Source organism: Ciona intestinalis, unplaced genomic scaffold (genome assembly GCF_000224145.3).
Source record: "Ciona intestinalis unplaced genomic scaffold, KH HT001122.1, whole genome shotgun sequence".
Classification (NCBI taxonomy): Eukaryota; Metazoa; Chordata; class Ascidiacea; order Phlebobranchia; family Cionidae; genus Ciona; species Ciona intestinalis.
The window spans coordinates 15,421-40,300 of record NW_004191443.1 but is presented as its reverse complement, the minus strand read 5'-3'; the positions used below and the strand labels follow the sequence as shown (position 1 = coordinate 40,300).

General features: G+C 39.6%; 7 protein-coding genes and 1 long non-coding RNA gene across 10 annotated transcripts in view; 5 read left to right on the top strand and 3 right to left on the bottom strand.

Annotated features, from left to right (window-relative positions):
- On the top strand, window positions 1-475 carry LOC108950881. The gene is made up of 2 exons (XR_001975392.2): window positions 1-80; window positions 328-475. It is a non-coding gene; the product is annotated as an uncharacterized LOC108950881 (long non-coding RNA).
- Window positions 476-805: 330 nt separating this feature from the next.
- LOC100183452 (peptidyl-prolyl cis-trans isomerase B-like) lies at window positions 806-1,569 on the bottom strand. Its single transcript, XM_002126794.5, has one exon. The coding sequence runs from the start codon at window positions 1,527-1,529 to the stop codon at window positions 909-911; it is 621 nt and encodes a 206-aa protein (XP_002126830.2). The 5' UTR covers window positions 1,530-1,569; the 3' UTR covers window positions 806-908.
- A 332-nt stretch (window positions 1,570-1,901) lies between these two features.
- LOC100185826 (polyamine-modulated factor 1-binding protein 1) lies at window positions 1,902-6,284 on the top strand. The gene is made up of 13 exons (XM_026840102.1): window positions 1,902-2,081; window positions 2,279-2,315; window positions 2,387-2,537; window positions 2,838-2,972; window positions 3,683-3,835; window positions 4,079-4,171; window positions 4,307-4,418; window positions 4,670-4,760; window positions 5,013-5,159; window positions 5,222-5,331; window positions 5,417-5,528; window positions 5,869-5,911; window positions 5,968-6,284. The coding sequence occupies exons 1-13, from the start codon at window positions 2,000-2,002 to the stop codon at window positions 6,172-6,174; spliced, it is 1,473 nt and encodes a 490-aa protein (XP_026695903.1). The 5' UTR covers window positions 1,902-1,999; the 3' UTR covers window positions 6,175-6,284.
- An 11-nt stretch (window positions 6,285-6,295) lies between these two features.
- Window positions 6,296-6,877, top strand: LOC113475662. The gene is made up of 4 exons (XM_026840103.1): window positions 6,296-6,425; window positions 6,472-6,532; window positions 6,586-6,645; window positions 6,695-6,877. Exons 1-4 carry the CDS (start codon window positions 6,305-6,307, stop codon window positions 6,771-6,773), a joined length of 321 nt encoding a protein of 106 aa, XP_026695904.1. The 5' UTR covers window positions 6,296-6,304; the 3' UTR covers window positions 6,774-6,877.
- A 541-nt stretch (window positions 6,878-7,418) lies between these two features.
- Window positions 7,419-17,916, top strand: LOC100176419 (C-type mannose receptor 2). Of its 3 annotated transcripts, none has more exons than XM_026840100.1 (31): window positions 7,420-7,584; window positions 7,640-7,813; window positions 7,957-8,121; window positions 8,257-8,370; window positions 8,423-8,536; window positions 8,752-8,919; window positions 9,240-9,344; window positions 9,649-9,840; window positions 10,463-10,615; window positions 10,908-11,084; window positions 11,158-11,190; window positions 11,246-11,381; window positions 11,595-11,800; window positions 12,043-12,206; window positions 12,259-12,491; window positions 12,717-12,875; window positions 13,125-13,229; window positions 13,465-13,599; window positions 13,679-13,764; window positions 13,821-13,914; window positions 14,088-14,231; window positions 14,386-14,476; window positions 14,549-14,707; window positions 14,950-15,111; window positions 15,842-16,038; window positions 16,152-16,349; window positions 16,576-16,792; window positions 16,847-17,037; window positions 17,089-17,206; window positions 17,348-17,468; window positions 17,560-17,916. In XM_026840100.1, exons 1-31 carry the CDS (start codon window positions 7,458-7,460, stop codon window positions 17,805-17,807), a joined length of 4,686 nt encoding a protein of 1,561 aa, XP_026695901.1. In that variant the 5' UTR covers window positions 7,420-7,457; the 3' UTR covers window positions 17,808-17,916. The 3 variants fall into 3 exon arrangements, with proteins under 3 accessions (XP_026695902.1, XP_026695901.1, XP_002120905.3); XM_002120869.4 differs by having other exon boundaries at window positions 10,490-10,615; window positions 17,560-17,914; XM_026840101.1 differs by lacking the exons at window positions 16,847-17,037; window positions 17,089-17,206; window positions 17,348-17,468; window positions 17,560-17,916 and having other exon boundaries at window positions 7,419-7,584; window positions 16,152-16,353; window positions 16,576-16,733.
- On the bottom strand, window positions 17,912-21,617 carry LOC100181102. Its single transcript, XM_018817099.2, has 7 exons — window positions 21,225-21,617; window positions 20,692-20,857; window positions 20,533-20,641; window positions 19,478-19,724; window positions 19,278-19,426; window positions 18,965-19,106; window positions 17,912-18,090 (listed from the first exon to the last, which is right to left on the bottom strand). Exons 1-7 carry the CDS (start codon window positions 21,316-21,318, stop codon window positions 17,912-17,914), a joined length of 1,086 nt encoding a protein of 361 aa, XP_018672644.2. The 5' UTR covers window positions 21,319-21,617.
- Window positions 21,618-21,645: 28 nt separating this feature from the next.
- On the bottom strand, window positions 21,646-22,573 carry LOC100175621 (gamma-crystallin S). Its single transcript, XM_002126852.4, has 3 exons — window positions 22,437-22,573; window positions 22,064-22,185; window positions 21,646-21,817 (listed from the first exon to the last, which is right to left on the bottom strand). Exons 1-3 carry the CDS (start codon window positions 22,443-22,445, stop codon window positions 21,694-21,696), a joined length of 255 nt encoding a protein of 84 aa, XP_002126888.1. The 5' UTR covers window positions 22,446-22,573; the 3' UTR covers window positions 21,646-21,693.
- Window positions 22,547-24,880, top strand: part of LOC113475661 (cubilin-like) — a 2,445-nt gene continuing 111 nt past the window's right edge. The window contains exons 1-5 of the mRNA XM_026840099.1: window positions 22,547-23,502; window positions 23,554-23,680; window positions 23,739-23,894; window positions 24,690-24,728; window positions 24,805-24,866. Of these exons, the coding sequence (XP_026695900.1) occupies window positions 23,408-23,502; window positions 23,554-23,680; window positions 23,739-23,894; window positions 24,690-24,728; window positions 24,805-24,866 (479 nt within the window). The 5' untranslated portion in view covers window positions 22,547-23,407. The remainder of the gene's footprint in view (window positions 23,503-23,553; window positions 23,681-23,738; window positions 23,895-24,689; window positions 24,729-24,804; window positions 24,867-24,880) is intronic.

Sequence of the window (24,880 nt, the reverse complement as noted above, 5' to 3'; positions counted from 1 at the left end):
CGGAACAGGTGGGTTATCATGTGGGGGTCGTGTATCGGTCCAAGGTGGGTTATAATGTGGGGGTCGTGTATCGGTACAAGGTGGGTTATAATGCGGGGGTCGTGTTTGGTGGATATTTAACAATAACTGGGGGGGCTATACATGGGCGCCCACCTTTATAGAATGCAGGGGAGGCAAGGTGGTCAGTTGCCCCGCTCAAATTTGAAGGTAATGTTTACTGCCACCTCAGGTTTGGTGATTATGCATGTTTACATTGTATGGCACCCAAGACAACTTAACTAATTATGTTTCGCTTTCATACTGATTCAACTTTTAATGTTTTATAAGGTATCTATGGTACGCACGATAACACGAGACGAAGCAAAAGAATTTGTCGAGGACGATCAAGTTCACGGTTGAGCAGTTTTATAGAAACAACATTTTGTTGCCGTTTTATTTGTACAGTTGTTGAGTAAATGATTTCTTATCGTTGTAATTTGGTTCCGGTGTTTATTCTTGTGCGACGGGTTGACAGTCGTATAATATCGATTGTTTTTCTGTATGGCTGACAATTTAGACAACCCATTAGTGACCACTGGGTTGGAGCAATTGTCGTTAAGTCTCTTGCTCAAGGATAGTAGCAGCGACGAGCCTTGATCCCATTACCCCAATAGTTGTGCTGTTTTCGAACCTTGCTATTCTATGTGGGTGAGAATTCGTGATCTAAACAGAGTTGACCCCAAACCCTCATGTTGATACTTCATCCATAGTATACTAACTTCACTTATTACTGCGTCATGGAAAAACACAATTGTAACAAACCACAATTTACAAACGAATTTTTATTTTGAAACCGAACTTCCAAATACGCTTCAATTTTACTGCAATGTTTGTTACCACGATAAACATAAAGGGAATTAGTTTAAGGTTTATTTAAGTTCTCCACAATCGGCAATAACGACGTCTTTAACTGGCCGATCTTGGGCGCCCGTCTGTGTGGCTTCGATTGCTTTGACGACGTCCATCCCGTCGACTATTTTCCCAAACACAACATGCTTCCCGTCCAACCACGATGTCTTGACTGTCGTTATGAAGAATTGAGATCCGTTTGTGTCTTTACCGGCGTTTGCCATACTGAGGTATCCTGGCCCTTCATGCTTAAGCTTGAAATTTTCGTCGGCGAATTTTGCGCCGTAAATACTTTTACCGCCAGTGCCGTCACCGTTGGTAAAGTCGCCGCCCTGGATCATAAATTGTTTGATGACTCGGTGGAATTTGCTTCCTTTATAACCAAATCCTTTCTCATGAGTCGCCAACTGCAAAAAGTTCTTCACGGTTTTCGGGACAGTTTTTCCAAACAACCCGATGGTGATCCGGCCTTCCTTCTTGCCGCCAATACTGATGTCAAAATAAACTTTTGCGGTGACGGTTGGCCCCTTCTTAGCTTCTGATGTTTCAAAGAACAAAAGGAACGCGACCGCGCCGACAATAAGGGTGGAAACCGCGATGAACTTCATGTTCCTTTTAATGAAATTGAAATAAATTCCCATCGAAGTTTTTGCCACGGTGTCACTACAACCACTCGTGCGTGAAGCAAGGTTTGGAATATATTTGGGGAGCGAAGAAAATATTTGTTGTAAGTTTTTTATTTATTTTAAATTATTTTTGCGTTTTCTATAAATATCTATTATTTTAATACATCGAATAGAATATTTTTACTTATTTATAGATTTATTTACTTTTTCTTGTTATTTTATTTTTTTTACAAATATTCGTTAAGTAAAATATAAATAACAATTACTTTTGGTTAAATTTGAACAAAATATAATTTTGCGCAATCTACGAACTTTATAAATGTTGTTTCTATGTATAGTGTGGAATTCCCCGATCATAGGAACAAATATTATTGTTGTTTTCATAACGGAAGTGATTATTCTATATTGTTTAAACTTGATTATTACGTAATAATAACCCCAATATCATTTTTGTATATGTTAAACAGAATATAATAAAGTACATTATGACGTCAAATGACGACAACAATCCCCATAGTTTCCAAACAGAAGAGGAATATAGCATTATAAGTCGACAACATCAAGCGGGTGAGGTTTATGTAATATCACTAGACCAGATTATGCGGGTTGTTTAAATTATCAGCCATATATAAAAACAATTACCCACAAAGTTACATACGGGTACGAGGTGTATGAAACAGAACACTCGCGTTATAAACTTATAACAACCATAATTACCCCACCACCCCAATAAACAACTTACACCCACCCACTACCATCCACAGCCGCTCAACTCGACGATCCGGAAACATCTTCACTGAGGTTTGTGACACCATGATATCCATTGTGACATCATAATAATAATTGTGACATCACTAACCTCATTAAAACAGGTTAAGTCTAAACATCGACGATTCGGAACATCTTATGACATCACACCAGGCGTTGGCTACGGCGTACGAACACGTCAAACGTAGAATCGCTGATGTGGAACTAACGAACAAAACTTTACAGAAACGACTCAACCGACATAATGGTTCCACGGTTGGTTTTGCTTCGTTTGCGGTGATTCTTATTCCAGCAGATATTGTGATGTTGGAACAATTGCTCTTCTATGCTATATGGGTGTGCATGTAGGAGTTCCCCAACACACATAGATACTAGACTGCTCATATACCTTGTGTTAACATTGTAGTCAAGATTATGCAAGAATGAGTATCATTCAAATCCTAACCCCTGGTTTATGAGCAAGTTACGTTGTTGAGAATTATCGCCGCAAATATTTCACCCGTACGTTGATACTATGTTTATCTCTACTGACACCTAGTGTTGGAATATTTCCAGGATCAAAGTTTACCGCCGTCCTCTGTCACTTATGATGTCACAAAGGCGTGGGAGGCGTACAAAGATAAATGTTTGGAATGTGAAAGTTTGCGGGAGGAGTTGAGGACGATGGAACAGCGATTGTTAAAATCCCAGGTTTGATGGTTGTTCGTTTCACATCGGCTTCACGCAAACTTTTCCCTCAATTACTTCCTAGGTTGTTTTAGTTAAATATTAATAACTCACTGTGAGTTTATTGTATGTTGGGTTTAGCAGCCGCGCTTGTATTTGTCACTTTTACCCAAGTATTTTTTACCCCTAGCTGGGGATGCACATTACAGAATAATTAGGTATTCTAGGATATCCTAGAATACTTTATTTCGAATCTTTTTATATTTATAGAAAAAAATTTATTTTCCTACATAAGTAAGTCAGTTTAAAGACTCTTTCATATTAGCCTTGTTGGATCATGAGCTGTAAAATGATAAAAAATTGAACTATTGGGTAGTTTTTGCGTCATGAAACGTATAGCAGGGTATGAAAAGACAGTAGGAAACGTTTACTCTCGAAAGTCCCACAAACACAAAATTATTTTTTTTCAAAATAATATAGTTTATAAGATGACGTGTGATGACGTCTTTAAACAGGATACCGAATCCCGTAATTAGATTCGAATACAAAAGGATTCGAATCTCATGGATTCGAAATTCTGTAACGTGCATCCGTAGCCTGTTTTAAATAGTTTTGCTGTTAATGTTGTTTTAATTAATCTTTGCTATCGTATTCAAAGGTTTAAATACATTTATTAGTTAGAAATCAACTTACTCTATGATGATGAATTAGCTTGTAGATTATTTTATCCACAGAACGTATTGAAAGTTTCTTCCACTAAAGATGAGTTACTACGTGCACAATCATTACATGACAGCCTCCTGAAAAAGTTACAACAATCGGTTTTGGAAACCAACGAGGTTAAGAACAAAGAAATATTGGCAAGGGAGGAATTGGAGAAAGAGAAGGTGGGGGGAATTCGGGTTTGGGGGGTGTAGGGGGTGGGGTGTGTATGTTTACTACATGAGAAATTAGGTAATGCAGCAATTTCGAGAGTGGATCCTTCGGTTTGACATGTTCTACAAAGTCACCACTTTAGTTAGTACAACAACAGTAGTTACTTTGGTATATTGTTTACTTTAAGTTGTGATATATTATTGTTTATCGTTTGTAGACATCCATATATTTGTTACTTTGTTATAAATGCTTAGGAATATCATGCGGAAGTGATGCGAGCTACCGAGGCAAAACATCATACGATGCAACGAACCATCGATACATTGCAACATAATGAACAACAACTGGTGATTATTATCTTTATGTATCAAGCGATAAATATGTAACAAATGAATAAATTAATACAAATATTTCTCAAAACATCAGTCTCTTGTTTAAGTAGAATCTCGATTTAAATCTCACTTAAGTAAATTCCCCCCCAGACCCAGAGACTCTCGGAAATGTTGAAGGAAAACAACATTTTACGAAAATCAAGCGAATCAGCGGCACACGAAGCCGAGTTGAAATATCAAAGTATTATTCATGAACTTGAAGGTGATTGTTGTTCCTCTTGTGGTCGATTTATATTCTACTGTGCGACGTCATATGCATGCCATCTTTATAAGGGTAACCCATGCATATTAAGATAAATTGGCTCAAAATATACAACTTACATAAGAATCGGGTAACAATACATATACAGCTTGTTTAAATGCATTATTATAAAGACCCTAAAAAATATAAATAGATTACCAAAATATGAGATGTACATTAATAGTTGATATATCTTGATATCCCCATTGTAGGCAAAGTATTGGAGGGCCAACAACATCGTTGCCGGCTGGAGGAGGAGGTGTTAGAATTACGTGGGTTGGTGGATGCTGGGGGCGGTGTCAGGTAACTACCACGTAACTTTTTGGGTGATTGTTTTTATCTATGGCTGATAATTCGGACAACTCATTAGTGACCAAAAGGTTGAAGCAATTGCCGTTAAATGTCTTGCCCAAGGACACATACGCCCGCAATGGTAGCAGCGTCAAGCCTTGAACCCATAACCTCTGGGCTCTAACCACTTTGCCACGATATTGACCACCATTAGTTATCACAATATTGTATTGTTTGTTTAATTTACCCCCTAACCCCCCTCAGCGACCAGGAAGCGGTCGAGTTAGTGTCCGAACTTGAAAGTTTAACCAACGAGATAAAGTCGTTGAAGCGGCAAGCCTCCCAACACTCGATGGCGTTGTTGTCGATGAACGAGATGTTTACGAACGGACACACCCCACCTAGTGGCAGGTATGTATGGGTCAATGAGTGTTCGTGATGTCATAATGGTGGCTATGATGTCATAATCACAGGGAGGTGGGGAAGTCCATGGTGGTGATTTCCCCAATCGAAGAAAGTATGACATCATCAGGCGTGACATCATCAAATATGACATCAGCGTGTATTACATCATCAAACACAGGTATGACATCATCATGTATGACACCATATGTATGACACCATATGTATGACATCATCATATATGACATCATCACTTACACATACAGACCCCAACCATACAGGAGCTGATTCCCCCACCCCCCAACTACGATACCCACCACCCCATATATGGACAGGGGGTAATTCGCAAACGACCATAGTTTGGCCCCCCAATTCAAGGTTAGTACATGGCAACACTGTTACTATTTACTCGGCAACACTGTTACTTTTTACTCGGCAACACTGTTACTTTTTACTCGGCAACACTGTTACTTTTTACTCGGCAACACTGTTACTTTTTACTTGGCAACACTGTTACTATTTACTCGGCAACACTGTTACTATTTACTCGGCAACACTGTTACTTTTTACTCGGCAACACTGTTACTATTTACTCGGCAACACTGTTACTTTTTACTCGGCAACACTGTTACTATTTACTCGGCAACACTGTTACTATTTACTCGGCAACACTGTTACTTTTTACTCGGCAACACTGATTGAAACCTTTGTTTCTTAGTTTAGAGAATTCCCCTGATGACATCACCACAACGACGCCAGAGGTTTGTTTTGTTTGAAATATATTTATGACGTCACAATCACACTTGTTCATTAACAGACACATTCGAGAACATCTTCCGATAATGAAACGTCACAAATGGCTTGTTACGTCACAGAGGAACAATTATCACGCTTCTGTCCGGTTTGTAACAAACCTTTCCCTTTATCTGCGTCGGAGGCGGATATGACGTCACATATCAACGGACATTTCAGTCAAGATGACGACGCTGATGACGTCACAATACTACCGTTACAATCGCGATGACGAAACAATGAATATTTATATTTATTTGAAATAATTTTAATTCACATTCACACGTCACAATCGGGTATATTACGTCACTTAATATATTAAGTTAAAACTTTTTGACAAATTTGCTGAAATTTTGTTGGAAATGTATGCGGGGAACCCCCAACAGCGGTATGACGTATGTCCCATTATGACGTTGCTTGTTCTATGCATTGTCTTTTTCGCGGCGATGACGAAAAGTGGGATTTTGTTCGAAGCTTCGATCGGTGAGTGATTATGACGTAATAATGGTGTTTAACATCTTGAATGCAGGAATCGCCGTCGTCGCGTTTTTAATGGTCGTTTATGCCGTCATCAATCGAATCATTGCCAGGTCAGCCGTTTGTTTATCTAATATGACGTCATCATTCATTTTATTGCGCATAGAGATAATGACGTAATAGAATTGACAAACGTGACGTCATCAAGTGGTTCCGCTATGGGAAGGTACGTCATGATGACGTTACGTACAAGTCTGATGTCACTATCGTTACAGTGAACCACGTGACCAAGAGGACAAACCACCTGATTATGACGTTATATACCCAACGCCGCCACCTTACGACCAAGTTTGAAATAAATTTCGCGAAATCTGGAGAGTGGATTATGACGTCACATCCTCTTTGTTAATCCGCGCGCAACGATTGTGACGTCGATTGATTTGTGACGTAACAATCGTTTCCATAGTAACACCGATTGTTTGAACAATTCGAACCAACTCGCGATTGATCCGGATACTGTGACGTCACAAAGGCATCCGGTACTAATTCTAGAACTTTTGTTTCGCGTTGATCGCGTTGTATTCTAGAAAGTTGGTCGAGGTGTGGAGAGGAGGATGGTTGGGGGTGGGTGTAGAGAAATACGGGTAAAGATGGGGTAACACGCTCAGGTTCAGGTGTGAAAATCATTATTATGGACACGGTTTGTAAAGCTGGTGGTTGTGACCACGCTGTACAACTCCTCGTATATTGTGCTGAGGGGAGTTTGAGGTCAAACGTTGGGTTCAAGTGTTTGTAACCGTTGCCTATGTTGTATGGTTGTAACGTGGGACTACTGTGTTTGAGTATGTGTGTGTGGGGGGGGTTGTATGGGTTGGGGGTTAACAGGGGGGTAGGGGTTGAAAGGGGGTTAGGGGTTAATACAGATGGTTATGATTTGTACCATGCTGTGACTTGTACGCGTAACAATCGGGGAAGTGTTACGTCAGAATCAAGTCAATTGTTCAATGTACTTGTGACGTCACATAGGATAACAATAGAATGTTTCTAGCGTGTAAGATGCGTTTGTTTATATTGTTTGTATGTTTGTCGACATTCGCATCGAGCATACATGCTGTTACGACACAATCTACACTGTTTACTACGTCATCAATCAGCAATGAAACTAGTAAGTACCTTGTGTGACGTCATATACATGAGTATTAACGTGTGTTACGTCACAGTGATATACACGATCGGCGGCAACGCTGGCGGAGATCCTTGTTTATTCCCTTTCACTTTTATGGGAGTAAGCTACAGTGATTGCACGACTGCTGGTAGAAGCGACAATCAGAAGTGGTGTGCTACCACTTCTAACTACGCTAAGGATTTTATATGGGGTATTTGCCCTCAACCAGGTGCATTGGTTTGTGAACTTTGTGAACATTTTATCCGAAGCTTGTTTTAACGACTGTCGTGTTGCTGCTAATTCCCTTCTCTTCGTTGTTTAAATTAATTTCATCTTCGATGTCGTATTTGAAGGGATACATGTTGTTTATAGTTCGTGGATGCGGCGACTTTTGGGTGGAAGGCCAGTTTGGTGAATATTGTTACCAGTTCAACTTTCAATCTTCACAAACGTGGGTTCAAGCGAGGGACGCTTGTCGGCAACAGAACGCTGATTTACTAAGTATTACGAGCCCTAAGGAACAAGCTTGGATCGCAGGTGGGGGTTGCTGTGGTGAAGTGGTTAGGGCACTTGTCTGTAGCCTAGAAGGTTACAAGGTCAAGGCTCGATGCTGCTACCATTGTGTGTATATGTACTAGGGCAAGATACCAATTACCACCCCACCCACCACAGGTCGGATAAATGTTGTAACGACCGTAATGTGGCTTGGCATGAGTGACATCACAGTGGAGGGCAACTGGGCGTGGAGTGATGGATATCCACTCGTGTATTTGAACTGGAGGGCAGGTATGGTGGCGTATGTGATGTCATGATGACATCATAACCACTATTATTGCAGGACAACCTAATAGTTACGGTGGCAATGAAGATTGTGGAGCAATAATCACAAGGAACGGGCTGTGGGGCGACACCCCGTGTTCGAGGCATCTAAGTTTTATCTGTAAAAAACGAGGTATGACGTAACTATGACGCAGGGTGTGACATATCAGGGAAGAAATGACGTAACAAGGGGAAATATTACGTAAAAAACGCTTTTAGCTTCGCCTAGGTGGCGACGTCGAGCAACATAATTCCTCACTCTCTATAAAAACCTTATAAAACAATATTTAATTTTATTTACGTCATGATGACGTATACAATGTATGACGTCACTTCATGTATTTCAAGATGAAACGAAAGCGATCAACCAGCCGACTACAGTAGCACCTATAGGGACAATCCCTATATTAAACGTTGAATGTTATAATCATGATGGGTCGGATTATATCGGGAGTGTAAACGTCAGCGCATCAGGTTTACCGTGTATGGATTGGGGGTTACAAACTACTACGTTTGGTGAGTACGGTGAGGGCTGTGTATTTAGAATGTGGGTGTTTATCAACATAACGAAGAGAGGGAAATTAACAGCAAAATAACAGTCGTTATAACAAACTTAGGGTAAAACAAATGAAGGGGCATTTGGTTAAAAAACGTGGCCGTTAAACCTTATAAGAAACAACTCACAGTGGGTTAAAGTAACTTTTCCTCAAGTAGTTTTTACCCATAGCTTGTTTTAACGACCGTCGTTTTGCTGCTAATTCCATTCTCTTCATTGTTTCAATAAATTAGATTTCTCGGTCGCATTCGAAGGGATAAATAATGTTTATGTCACTCAGGTTTAAGCGGAAACTTATGTCGTAATCCTGACCACTCGTTGATGCCGTGGTGTTACACCAATTCCTCTTTAGGATGGGGGTATTGTGATGTTTCAACTTGTATATGTAAGTTAACTACTGTACCTAACTTATTTATAGATGCTTGATTACACCAATGTTAAATACCAATTATCCCATCTATGATTACAGCGTTGTTAATGTGAGTCACAAACACACACATATATATATGTCACACATATACGTCAGACACCCCTAACCCCTGTGATAAATAACACATTTACTCATATATTGTCTAAACTTAAAGCAACCAAACTTATTATTACACTGATATTGTGAGTTTGTTTTTATCAACAATTGGGGTAAACATGAACCCAGCCACCCCCCTAATTACGCCCATGTTTGTTGACAGCCACATTATACTGCGAGTCTGGTTGGAAGTCGATTGGCGGCCGTTGCTTTAGGTTGGGTTGCACTATTCCTTCTGTATGGTTTGATGCGCAAACCTCATGTAAAAAAGTTGGAGCCGACGTTGCGAGGATCGGTTCCAAAGCAGAACTGGATGAGATAATCGTTTGGATGGAAGCCACAAGGAGTCTTAAAAGTACGGGGTTTAGTATGTAGATGTTTAGTGTCTACACACGATGATATTTGTTTAATATCTACACACGATGATGTTTGTTTAGTGTCTACCCACGATGATATTTGTTTAGTATCTACACACGATGATATAGGTTTAGTATCTACACACGATGATATTTGTTTAGTATCTACACACGATGATATTTGTTTAGTATCTACACACGATGATATTTGTTTAGTATCTACACACGATGATATTTGTTTAGTATCTACACACGATGATATTTGTTTAGTGTCTACACACGATGATATTTGTTTAGTGTCTACACACGATGATATTTGTTTAGTATCTACACACGATGATATTTGTTTAATATCTACACACGATGATATTTGTTTAGTATCTACACATGATGATATTTGTTTAGTATCTACACACGATGATATTTGTTTAGTGTCTACACACGATGATATTTGTTTAGTATCTACATACGATGATATATGTTTAGTATCTACACACGATGATATTTGTTTAGTGTCTACACACGATGATATTTGTTTAGTGTCTACACACGATGATATTTGTTTAGTATCTACACACGATGATATTTGTTTAGTATCTACACACGATGATATTTGTTTAGTGTCTACACACGATGATATTTGTTTAGTATCTACATATGATGATTTATGGATTGGTTTGAACGACATCGATCACGAGATGCACTTTGAATGGGATGATGGGGTCACTCCAACTTTTACTTATTGGGGAAAGGATCAGCCAGTTGACATACAAGGTGAACATAGTGTGTTAGCCCACCGTGTTGTAATGCTAAAATTGTATGTTTGGGTTTGTACACAAGACCCATTTTATTTTTACCATGTTTTTTAAATATTATAGGTGATCCACCAATGACCTTTGCAAATATGATTTTTATATCATGGGCTATTTATCTACCATAATCAAGTAGTTTTTACCTAGAACTTGATTTAATGGCTGTAGCTTTCTCTTCGTTGTTTTAATTAATTTGATCTTCATAGAATAGGCAATATGATGTAACAATTGTTTATAAATAAATGTTCCCTCAGGCGATCGAGATTGTGTAAAGATGTCACTCGCAAGTGGAAGATGGGACGACGTTAGTTGTTACAGGAAATATCAATTTTTATGCTCCAAGAACCCAACGGAACCATCACCTCCTCAAACCTCTATGTTCGACGGGGTTTGCACCAAACGTGGGGGTGGCTCTCTACCAACACCTACTGGTGGGCACTTCTATTATCAAATAAAATTTTCTTTATTTTATTTACCCATCAAATTCAACTTGTATCCACTCAGGTTCCAATGTTACCCTCCCAACCCCTGATAAAGGTAATTGTGTTGTGGATATTTTTAAACAAGTTTAATAATCATTAATTATCCCCAGGTTGTCCTGTTGGTTGGGTTGGATTCGAAGCCACTTGTTATAAGTTCGTCCACCAACAAACAAATTGGACAGATGGTTACCGTTTGTGTCAACGACGGTTTGGGAATATCAGTCGCATGATTGTTCCTCATAACAGGTGTTTTATATGATGTTTATGGTTTTAATGGTGTTTCTATGTTTAGCATGACTCTCTAATATTATTAATTATTTCTCAATCTTTGTGTTTAATATCATGCTTGATTGAAGTTAAGTTTGTGTGACTAAACTTTATTCTGATATTTTATGCACTGGAGCAATAGCGTGCTATGCTAACATCAACACTTTGTGACATCACAATACTTTACTCTAGATTTGAACAAACCTTTCTTACGACGCAATCGCACCATTATGACATCACAGTGACCTTTCATCTGAACATCCTCGCGTTGTCACAACCGACCACTGGGTGGCATTTCTTTGACACAGACTTCGACGACGTGAAACAATCAAAGAAAATAATTTTCACGAATTGGGAACGAAACCAACCGAATAAGAACCACGTGGACCCTGCTGGGAGTGAGTTGGTTGTTGTGATAAATCATTCGCAGGTTACCGGTTAAGGACTTGATGTTGCCACTATTGTGGGTGTATGTGTGCTTGGTGTATGTGTGCCTACCTGTAACCCAGAGGTAATGAGGTCAAGGCACGACGCTGCTACCATTGTGGGCGTATGGGTTGTTTAAATTATCAGTTATACAAAAGTCGTTATCCCATAATTATGTTACATACATCTACAATAACCTGATTACCCCCCACAGTTGGTATGTGCGTATCCATGGGAGCTGGAAGCCACGCGGGTTTATGGAAAGTTGGGAATTGTAAAGATCAACGTCGAGTTGTGTGCACTCAGCCACGACAGGGGTTCACGACGGCCCCTCCCCCCACCACACCCATCCCACTACCCTGCCCCGATGGCTGGCAGGTGAGAGGTCATGACCTTTAACTCTAACCATAAATAACCTTGACATCCCCAGGCGATCAAAACGAAATGTTTCAAAGTCTTCAACGAAATATATCGTGTTCGTCGTAAAACGTGGTCGCAAGCTCGTGACTTTTGTCGCATGTTGGGCGGTGACCAAGGCAACGCTGATCTAGCGAGTATCCATAGCGATGAGGAGATTAGTTTAATAAAGACAAAAGCTATCGGCAACTTTGTGCATGGGGGGTATTTGTGGATTGGGTTGAATAAAAGGGGTCAAGATGGAAGGTATGTCATAATGGGGGGTGTGATGTCACTTTTTTCAATAGTAACTTGTTTTTTTAGGTAATTTTTATCAACTCCTTCACTTATAAGGTGTTTTAACAGCTTTAGTTGCTAATTTCCCTTTCTTGGTTGTTTTAATTAATTTGACCTTCGTTATGCTGTTTGAAGAGATAAATAGTATTCATGTTGTATTATGACATCACAATGACATCATACATGACATCACAGTTGGCGTTGGTCCGATAACTCGGCTGTGGATTATATGAATTGGGGTTCAAATGGCGAGAAACCAAGCGTGAATGAAAACTGTGTTGAATACCAAGCAAACATCAACTTTTGGAGGGGGAGTACGTGCAATGGGTTGAGAAATTGGATATGCCAGATTGAGTAAGTTTATAAACAGAACTTTTAATTAGGTTTTAACTTCATTGTTGGATGAAATTTAGCAATTGCTGCAGAGCTATTCAATAGTTTGGCAGATAAATTATATTTATTTAAATATAAAGTAAGATATTGCATCCCTAAAAACGAGGATGCAGCAAATTAATATGGTGGGTTTCCATGGCAATTACATGACTTCTCAACACAGCTTTATATTTGTATATAATATATTATAACCTTCTGCCTTCTTAACAGTCGAGGTGCGAGTGTGGTGGATATGAACAGCGTAACAACACAAGCTCCACAAACATGCGGCGACGCATCTTGGCTTTATTTTAATGGGTCCTGTTATTATTTCAGGTGAAAATATATTGTTTACCTATTATAGTATGTATCACTGTTGCAGTTAAACTTAGTAAACAGCTGCTATGCCATTTATTTACATACAAATAATTTTATGCTGTTGCATTTTATGCACCATGATTACCTGTACAAGACGTTGAAACAACATAAGTAGACAAAATAATTACAAGAAGTGTTTTACAATTAAATTGAATTGGATTATTGTTGTTAACATAATAATGTTGTTTAACAGCAATCGTAAACGAATGGCGTATTATGACGCTCGAAAATATTGTCAGTCGATGTCGAGTGATTTAACTTCCGTGGAAAATATTGAGGAACAAAATTATTTACACCAACAAATACAACGATTGATTCTTTCAGAATGGTTTGTATGATTATGTGTGGTTACATGTTGTTGCTACCAAAGTAACAATATGTAGCTATGTGTACAACTATCATCGCAGGTGGATTGGTCTGGATATGAATAATCGCGACAATAGTTTCCGTTGGGCTGACGGGAAACCTTTTACTTTTCATTCATGGAGACCAAGTTAGTATTTCTTTGTTTATATATGATATCTATGCTTATATATGATATATATACAGACGAGCCAAACTACGTGAACAAACAAGAGACGTGTGTTTATATTTACCAAAGCGATGGAACTTGGAACGATTACAATTGTGGAAAAAAAATAAGGTTTGTATGAAAGTTGTTACGATGTTATAATCGCCAACTCAGACCCAGCATTGACGATAAGTCACTCATTTAAACGTAAATAATAAAACAATATTAAACAGTGGCCACTAGGAGGTAGCATAGAGGTGGTGATAGTATACATATACCATATTAACCGAACAATTGTTTTGTAGCTTCATTTGCAAGAAGAGTAACAACACCGTGCCCACCCCAACCACTCCCGTGCCCGATTATAACCCAAAGGGGTTTTGTCCAGGGGGTTGGTGGGAGTATAGGGGTTACTGCATCAAGATATTTGGGGAGAACGCGACCGACAGGTGGGTTATGAGGGTTTGGTTTTATACAACTCGGAATAAGTTTGTGGGTGATGGTATTATACACCTGTCAATTTAGACAACCCATTAGTGACAACTGGGTTGGAGCAATAGCCATTAAGTGTCTTGAAGTTATAACTTCTATAATTGCCTGCAGATTAAATTGGACGGACGCACGCGATGATTGCATGTCACTAGGTGGCAACCTTCTGTCTATTGTGAACGCTCAACAGCAAGCTTTTATAACGGTGGGTGTTGAGGGGGGGGGGGTTAATGTTCAATAAATATTAAAACAAACAATTGTCTGAATTTTGTTCCAGAGTCGACTATTTAACGTTAGTGTGGGGGCGATGTGGGTCGGGTTGAACGATATGTTTGGGGAGGGAAGGTTCCTATGGAGGGATGGGACGCCTTATTGGTACAGTAACTGGAAGCATGGGGAACCTAACAGTCCAGGGTACAGGAATAATGGAGCTCAGGTATCGTGTGTGTGCGCGTGTGTGTGCGTGCGTGTGTGCCTGTGTGTGTGTTGTATCGAACAATATATTTTATTGTTTCTACATATATAGTGTGCAAACTAAACATAAAAAAACATATTATAAAAAAGTAATTTTACCATTCTGTTGCGATATCTTTAGTGAAATCCAACAATGTTTTAACAGGAACTGTTCCTAATATTCTTCCCTTTTATAAATAACTAACCCATTGTTTGTTAACAAAGGAGGATTGTGTTCGCATAGTAACTGATGAATACAGCGTTGGTAAGTGGGAGGACGCTGTCTGCTCCGAGAAAAGTTCGTATATTTGTGAAATGCATAAATCGGTTTCGCTCGATAAGTTGTGTCAAGATCATGTCGATCCAAACTGGACGACCAAATGTTCGGTAAGCACGAGGTGTATGTGGTAACTTGTACGAGGTGTATGTGGTAACTTGTACGAGGTGTATGTGGTAACTTGTACGAGGTGTATGTGGTAACTTGTACGGGGTGTATGTGGTAACTTGTACGGGGTGTATGTGGTAACTTGTACGAGGTGTATGTGGTAACTTGTACGGGGTGTATGTGGTAACTTGTACGGGGTGTATGTGGTAACTTGTACGGGGTGTATGTGGTAACTTGTACGGGGTGTATGTGGTAACTTGTACGAGGTGTGTAACAATACATCACGTGTTAAAAGCATCGCATAGAATAGCGTTGAAGCGACTGGTGACATTGCTCAAAAATGCTTTACCACTGATAATACAGTACATTGCTCAAAGCCAAACGGGTAAAATTTGCGTTTGGTCATTTTAATTTTTGTAATCCTGGTCATTTTAGCTATCCTATGAACCCTCTTAATTGTGCCCTACAACCTGAAATGCTACAACCTAAACCAAACAGTAAAGGCCCTTTTGTATGTTTGTATAGATACCATAGATAAGGTTTGCAAAAAAATACTAATTAGCTGTAACTTGCACAATAATATTGTTTTGATTTCAACAGTGTTTAAAAACGGCAAATAGTTTGCTTCACATTCTGTACAAAGTTAACGCTAGCTCGTGTTGTTTTATGTTCGTGACCTAGGATGGCATTCTGTATGGAGAGCGTGAAATAAATGTTGAAATGTTTCCTTAGGACATTATTAAACATAATAGTTGCGGAACTTTACGCAAACGACAGAAGAAGGCTTGTATGAAGTCGTGCAACTTTTGTTCAAGGTTTGTAAAACCACCGGCGACAATACCAATGGGTGGAGGTTTGTGCGCGAAGGGTTGGGTTTATTGGAACAAGGAGTGTTGGTTGCTCACCAAGCAAGCAATGACATGGGACATGTAAGTCATATATTATCTGCCGGTTGTGTCTTCAACTCACTGTGAATGTATGTTCAGTTTAAGAAGCCACATTTTCACACAAGTAATTGTAACATTATGTCATGCACATCCAGGGCTCAGAAGAAATGTTCCACAAACGGTGCATCACTCGCAACAATATCCGATGAATTTACGCAATCGTTGGCGTTTAGTTTGTTGTCCGACCCCACAGAAAACCCGGACACAGCGGTGCCTGGTGGGGTCCAAGCATGGTTGGGGTTAAAAAGGCAAGCAACGTCACCGGGGACCTCGTACGCGTGGATCACTGGATGGTGGGTTAGTGTGTTTGGGTTGTGGATACTACAGTTGGCCAGTGTATAAAGTGATCGCCTTTAACCCAGAGGTTATGAATTCAAAGACAATGCTACCATTGTGGGCGTATGTGTCCTTTGGCAAGACACTTAACGGCAATTGCTTCAACCCAGTGGTCACTAATGGATTGTCTAAATTATCAGCCACACATTAAAGCTTGCGAGTTTAAACAGACCTCACTTGCAGGCCAGTGAGCTTCACAAACTGGGGTGATCACGAACCCAGCGATTCTAACGGAACAACATCGGGCTGCATCGCTATGGATGGTCAGGTGAAGTCAGCACGGGGGATGCAGGGATTCTGGTACGATGTACAATGCAATTATACACTACCTGCTTTGTGCAGAAAGACTGACAAGAAACCACCAGCAAATGTAACAAATTATGAAGGCCATTGTCCAGGGGTATGAATACATTGTGTGTTGGGTTGGATATATATTATATTAAGTTTATTACAGAGCAATTGGGTTCCTTTCCAATCAAACTGTTATTTCTTCCAACCTAAGACGGAGATGGCAACCTGGTATCAAGCTGACTTTGATTGTCGTAAGATGGGTGCGTACCCTGCTAGTATCCACTCTAAGGAAGAAGCGATGTTTATTATACGTAGAAGTGGGGCCTATAGGAGAGGTCACATCAGCCTTACACCGTGGGTAGCTTATATTCATAATTAACCAAGTAATAACGAACCTCCGCACAGTTGGATCGGTTTATATCGACAATTAGACGACGATACATTTGCTTGGTCTGATGGGACACCGATGGACTTTATGTATTGGGCCGAGGGTCAACCTTCCAAGGGTAACGGGTTCGCTAAGGTGGGTCGGGGGTTGATATGCATGTTGTGTAACTTTTATGCGAGGGAAACAACATACGTTGTAATACTTTTGTGGAAATAATCTGTTTATATAGAAATAGCAACTGAAACCAGAGCAATAATTTGAACTAAAAACCTCCAGGAACTTTGCACTGAACTAACGCTACCAGAGGGAAGATGGAACGACAACAGTTGCAACAAGATCGGATTCACTGTTTGCAAGAAACCACGAGTTATTGATTCAAAACCAAAACCAATACCAGGTTTGTTATTTGGTGTATTCCCCCAACCCCATTAATCCCCCCAACCCCATTAACCCCCATGTTTTGTAACCCCCACTAACCCCACATACAGTTACAGGTAGCAACAGCAATGAGGTTGGATTAGCCGTTGGTTTATCTTGTGTGATCTTAATACTCGGCATCATGCTAGTGTTGGTATATAATCATAGAAGGGGGGAAACCAAGACGAAGTACTCGTTCCATCTTCCCTCAGTCTCGTTTCTTCGCTTCTTTAATATTAATGGAGCGCGAAGTTTTAACGACGTGGATGACACGAGACACCTAGTGGCAGGAGACGATGCTTCGGGCGCTTACCAGTGAATTATGACGTCATAGTCGTGCTAATTGAGGTTGAATCAAAATTGGTGGAAATGTTTTATTTATTAATTTGAAGATGAACACGTAGCAAATATATTGGACGTAAATTAGACCTTGTTGTCGCCTCTACGTTCGATTAGGGTAGATACTTTGCTGCGTAAGTGACTCAACATAGCAGTATATATGATGGGGTTCATGATGCAAGATAGGTAGGTGATGAGTTCGAATCCCTCCGTGACCAGTGCAGGGAATTTGGCGCCGTAGTGAATCCTCGTGGCGGGAGAACCTGTGTGACAATGTTAGGAACGTGGTGGTTTTTGGTTCGAGGCTTGATGCTGCTACCATTGTGGGCAGTGGTCACTAATTGTTTAAATTGTCAGCCATGTGAGCGGGCATGAGATGTATGAAACAGAACACCCGTGTTATAACGACTGTCGTTGTCCACCATGTGAGGATCAATAAGTTGCATACGTGGTAACTCGTAAGCGAGCACGAGGTGTATGAAACAGAACACCATGTACGGCGCGGTGGCATAGTGGTTAGCGCGCCTGTCTGTAACCCAGAGGTACAGGTTTGAGGCTCGATGCTGCTACCATTGTTGGCGTATGTGTCCTTGGGCAAGACACTTAACGGGAATTGCTCCAACCCAGTGGTCACTAATGGATTGTCCAAATTATTAGCCATACATAAAAAAATAAAAAATCCAAAAAAATAATCACCCACAAAGTTACATACATGGTAACTCGTAAGCGGGCACGAGGTGTATGAAACAAAACACCCGTGTTATAACGATTGTCGTTGCCCCGCCATGCGAGGATAAATAAGTTACATACGTGGTAACTTGTAAGAGGCCACAAGGTGTATGAAACAGAACACCCGTCTTATAACAACTGTTGTTGCCCCGCCATGCGAGGATAAATAAGTTACATACGCGGTAACCCGTAAGCGGGCACGAGGTGTATGAAACAGAACACCCGTGTTATAACAACTGTCGTTGCCCCGCCACGCGATGATAAAGTAAGTGACATACGTGATAACTTGTAAGCGGGCACGAAGTGTATGAAACAGAACACCTGTGTTATAACGATTGTCGTTAGCCTGTCACACAAAGATAAATAATTTACATTCATTCATAAATATTGTAAATGTTACAAACTGACCAAACTCTGTAATGAAGCTATACACAATATATGGTACCGATGATGACGTCATACTGAGGGTTATGACGCAAGCAAAGAATGACGACGAGTCACGTGACATTCCAAATGTGTGACGTAATTTTAAATTTCCACTGACGTCATCCTAAAGATAAACCACGTAATAGTACTTGTGACGTAACAAAGACAATGTTCTAGAATATAATCCATTGTAAATAATCAATATTGTAAATTGAAATTAAGTTTAGCGTTGTGGGGATTATGGGATTAAATAAAGTAGATTGTTTTTTAATTAGTAAATATTGATCAATCTTACCCGTTCTACTTTGGTTGCAACGCACGACGTTATAAGGTTACATAGAAACATTAGGGACCAAACCAAGGTGTTGCAAATGTTAAGTATAAGGATGTAAGACACCCTGGATGGTGGCCGCATGGTGGAGCAATCGTACGATGATGGTTCGTCTAGGGGAAAGCACCTGGTTATCGGGGAATCCCCATGATGACGTCACTTACCATGTGGGTTAACCAGGGTATTCCCCTCCATTACCCTAAACCCCTCCCCATCATAACATTGGGTGAGCTCCATGTGACAATGATGACGCAATGGGGTCAATATGAAACCAACCGTGACCGACCAGATTACCCCAATAAGCGCCCACGTGATCTTGGGGCTCCTCTCCCAGGTTGCGCCACCTACCGGTGCTCTTGTTGTGATGGCGGCGGCACGGGCAAGCGCTCGGTTCGAGGAAACGCGTAACACCTGTGACGTCATAAACATTGTTACTTACGTCACAAACATAATATTGCGTTTCGTAACAATATTTTGAATGAATGTCCATTTTCCCCCACTATATAATATGTATTATATAGTATACACCCCACTATATAGTATGTATTATATAGTATACACCCCACTATATAGTATGTATTATATAGTATACACCCCACTATATAGTATGTATTATATAGTATACACCCCACTATATAGTATGTATTATATAGTATACACCCCACTATATAGTATGTATTATATTGTATACACCCCACTATATACTATGTATTATATAGTATACACCCCACTATATAGTATGTATTATATTGTATACACCCCACTATATAGTATGTATTATATAGTATACACCCCACTATATAGTATGTACAGTTTGTATTATAGCTTGTATACGTTACATTGTACGCCCCAGCATGTAAGCGGTTTATATTTAACCAGCAGAACCGAGCTTGTTATAATCGATTTACAAAACCTTAATTAAGCCAAACGTTCGATATTGGTTCGCGTACACTAACCAATTTAAACATCGTTGTTGTGGTTTGTTAACATATGGGTGCGTGACGTCATATGTTACGTGACGTCACATGACGTCACGTTATTATAACCCAACAAAACCCCCTTCATTCTATTGTATCGTCTCTTTCGGTTGCAATCAAAGAATTTTTACTGAATTATATAAAACACGACCAGGAAATACGCGATTTCGGTGCTAACGGTATCCATCTTACCCCACAGTAATATACGTATTATGACGTAAAAATAATTAGTTATGACGTACCAGATTAAGCAGTGTAGCACTTGCAAGCGATGCGAAGATACTACCGTTCAAAACACCAGAGATCAAATTCCTAAAAACTTCTTGCGGGGATTCCCCCGTAAAGTTGACGCTGTGACGTAATAAGTGGTGACGTCATAACAACTAGGTCATATATGTTACCTTCCAACAAATATGAGATGAAGCAGCCAGTAGATGGCGTGTAGGAGCAATATGATCCCATTTAACAAATCAGCGGCGACCAGTGACAGCAAGTACCGATATAAGTTATGCTGTCTTGTTAATGTATCCCAATTCCTCACAATCGCCACAAACAATATCGTGTTCTCTACAATCAATCACATTATAACTCATCGATCCCTTTGTCTTATAATGAATGATATTATGCACAACTTCGTTTTAAATAATTTATATAAAGAAACTTAAGCGTTGTGAAGTAACAATGAATTGTAATCACTCTATTGTGACGTAACAATTGATGATAATAGACTAATTATTTAAACAATGCCAATGGGAATACATTGCGACCAAACAATTAATTTTCGAATTCTTAATCTTTACGTCACAGTCTCTATATTGAAACGTCACACTCTATATTGAAACGTCACAATCTACATTAATACACCACAATCTCTATGTTGATACGTCATAATATAGATAGATACGTCATAATAAATAAGATACGCCATACTCACCCACAATAACGATACAACCGATAAATGCCTTGATAAAATAAATCCAATATGGCGGCGGTGTATACGTCACACAATCTTCGTAACTTACATTCATTGCGTCTATTACGTCACTACAACCACTACGTCGCTATATCTGTTACGTCACAATTTATGTTACGTCACTTCCTGTTTAATATACTATGACGTCATAAGAGTACCTGTTTAACTATTTTGTCACAATCAACTATCTGTCTCGGCATTGTGACGCAATAATCCCAACCTTGAACCGACCTTACTATTATGACGTAGATAATCGAAGTTTCATTGTTCTACGGCGCCAACTAGCGACGACGACGATAATCGCGGCTTACAGTCATCAAGTATGACGTAACAATCGATATTAATTACAATCGCGTGACGCAACATAATTACAATCGCATTATGACGCAACAAAAGCTTCTTTATTTTCACATTTATTGTGACGTAAAAATCATTGTTGTTTCACCGATGACAATTCGTCGTCGTTGCCGCCCCATGATCCCGGGTTAGGGTACTTCCCCGGGGTAAGCTTATATGACGGACCGCTGAACCCTTCGTCGTCGAAAACGAACCAACTGTAAAAATAATACATTTGTTTCTTTAAATAAAAAACAACAAAGATTATTAAAAATTAAAAAACTGTTATTTATGTTGTAAACTTATGTCCGGTAGACGTCGCTAGCAAGCACGACTTCTTGTTTTAATAATAAATGATACCGATTGACAAAAGCCAACAATTGGTTTGCCCATAGACTCTTTAACAGTTATAACTGCGTTATAAACGCTTGACAAACATATATTATTACGTCATAACGACTTACGTTCCACTTTCGACAATAATCGACGACACAATATCATTGAAACCGTGGACGTTCAAGTCCGACACTGAGGTTTCCAATTCCAACTTTTTTCCCCCGAATTCAACGTCTTCGAATAAAATTATCTGTGAAAAATAAAAGAAGAAGATTTTATTTGAAAAGTTGAGTAATATTTAAAACTAAACCGGCCTATAGCGATAAAACGACAGTCGTTAAAACACGCTTACTTTTAAACACATTTTACTTTTAATTGATAAAAGCGTGGTTATTACACCTGGCAGACAAACAACGAGTTATTTATACAAAAACCGCTTGTAACCCCCTATATTCCCCCCTCAACCCCCCAAACCCCCAACTCAACCCCACTCCTACCTACCTTGCCCATTGTTCCACCAGCAACGACCCACGAAACTTCGATTGTACAAAATGCGAAATAAGCAGTGGTTAGGAGGGTTAGAAGGAAAGTAAACGAAATCTGATTTGCGCTCACTTGTCGTCCTTGTTACATCAATAATTCAAACGTTAACAACATAATTAATTCCATCCCTTCAACAATGTTTTATAACAAACCGCCTTCTTCATGGCTTTGTTTCTTCATTTTTATTCAACAATTAACATTATGACGTAACATACACAACCATCTAAAGTATTATGACGTAATAATAAATGGGTTTTTAAAACAAACAACGTCACGATAATTACATAATTCATATTATGACAAAACAAAGTAATTGCTAATGCATGTATTATGACGTAACACAGCACGATAAGCAAGATTGTTTTAATAATTAAAGTTCATTAATACGTCATAAGCTCCCTTTTAAGCACCAAGTGGTTATGACATAACAAACAAAATAAATAAAACGATCACGTGATAAATTGTTAGTTATTGTTGCGTCATATTAGTTCGTTTATTTGCTCATAATAAATTCTTTGTTGTGTGACTTGTGACGTAACTACGAACTACGTCATAATACCAATTGTAGTTGAGGATTGATGTCGCCACCAAGCGGATAAAACCAAATAGATATCGTATATAACCTTGGATGGTGAATAATAATCGATATTATACGTCATCATACGTAATAATGACAGAGAGGGGATTCCCCCTCGTAGAAACCACGTGTTGTTTGTCCAACACAAACAGCACTGTGACGTCACAATGCTGTTTCATGGTAATTATGTCGTAACAAGGATAATAGACAAAGGTATTATGACATCACATAGCCCGTACCACGCGAGCATCTCATAAACCAGACGTTTTATTTGTTTGTTGTACCACTTAGCACCGAGATATAACACACATATATTTCATGCAACAACCACTTTCGACCCAACTCTTCCGTAATGAAGTCGATTGTTTTTATTTTGTTTCTCGCTGTTTATAGCGGTTGTAGCGACGATGATGACGTCATAGTGGATTCAAGAGTTTCAACCGAACAGTAAGAATTAACCCATTGAAATGTTTATTATGACGTAATAATATACTTTAGATCTCGAATGTACACGAACAATGGACATCTATTCTTCGAGGCTGGCGGAGGATTTAATATTTCTTTCAAAACTAAACAGGGGCGGGTGAATATTAACGATAAGGATCTAGATGTGGTTACGACACAGGTGCGCCATAATGAAGTTTACCACGTCACCGATATATTACGTCATTGATACGTCACAGGTGACGCAGAATCAGCTTGATATAACCGACATTAAACAAAATGGCGGGATGTCACCTGGAGCTGTCAATCAAATCGATAATAACACAAAGTTGATTGGGGAGTTAAAACAAAGTTTGGAAGAGCAACAACAAACTATGACAAAGTTAGAAACAACGGTGAGCGTTTGACATTGTTGGGTAGCGCGCAATACTGTAGGAGGTGGGGTAATGGGTTCAAGGCTCGATGCTGCTACTAATGTGCGCGTATGAGTCCTTGGGCAAGACGCTTAACGGTAATTGCTTCAACCAAGTGGTCACTAATGGGTTGTAAAAATTATCAGGCAAACAGAAAAACAATCACCCACTGAGTTACATACATGGTAACTCGTGAGCGGACATGAGGTGTATGAAACAGAACACCCGTGTTATAACGACTGTCATTGCCCCGCCATGCGAGAATAAATAAGTTACATACATGGTAACTCGTGAGCGGACATGAGGCGTATGAAACAGAACACCCGTGTTATAACGACTGTCATTGCCCCGCCATGCGAGAATAAATAAGTTACATACATGGTAACTCGTGAGCGGACATGAGGCGTATGAAACAGAACACCCGTGTTATAACGACTGTCATTGCCCCGCCATGCGAGAATAAATAAGTTACATACATGGTAACTCGTGAGCGGACATGAGGCGTATGAAACAGAACACCCGTGTTATAACGACTGTCGTTGCCCCGCCATGCGAGGATAAACAAGTTACATACATGGTAACTTGTAAGCGAGCACGAGGTGTATGAAACAGAACACCCATGTTATAACGACTGTGGTTGCCCCGCCATGCTAAGATAAACAAGTTACATACATGGTAACTTGTAAGCAGGCACAAGGTGTATGAAACAGAACACCCATGTTATAACGACTCCATCATGTGAGGATAAATAACGTCTATATTTTTACCAATTATTAGGTTGGAGACTTGGTAGCCACCGTACAAGCAATGGAAGAGGTGAGCCGCTGTGTAGCTTGTGTTTATTTATACTTGATTGTATAACATGTGCTTACACTTTAACATAACCCCCTAGGTATCCTTAAAAGATGATTGTTCCAGTAATCCGTGTCGCAATGGCGCCTCGTGTGTCGATTTGTACGACGACTACT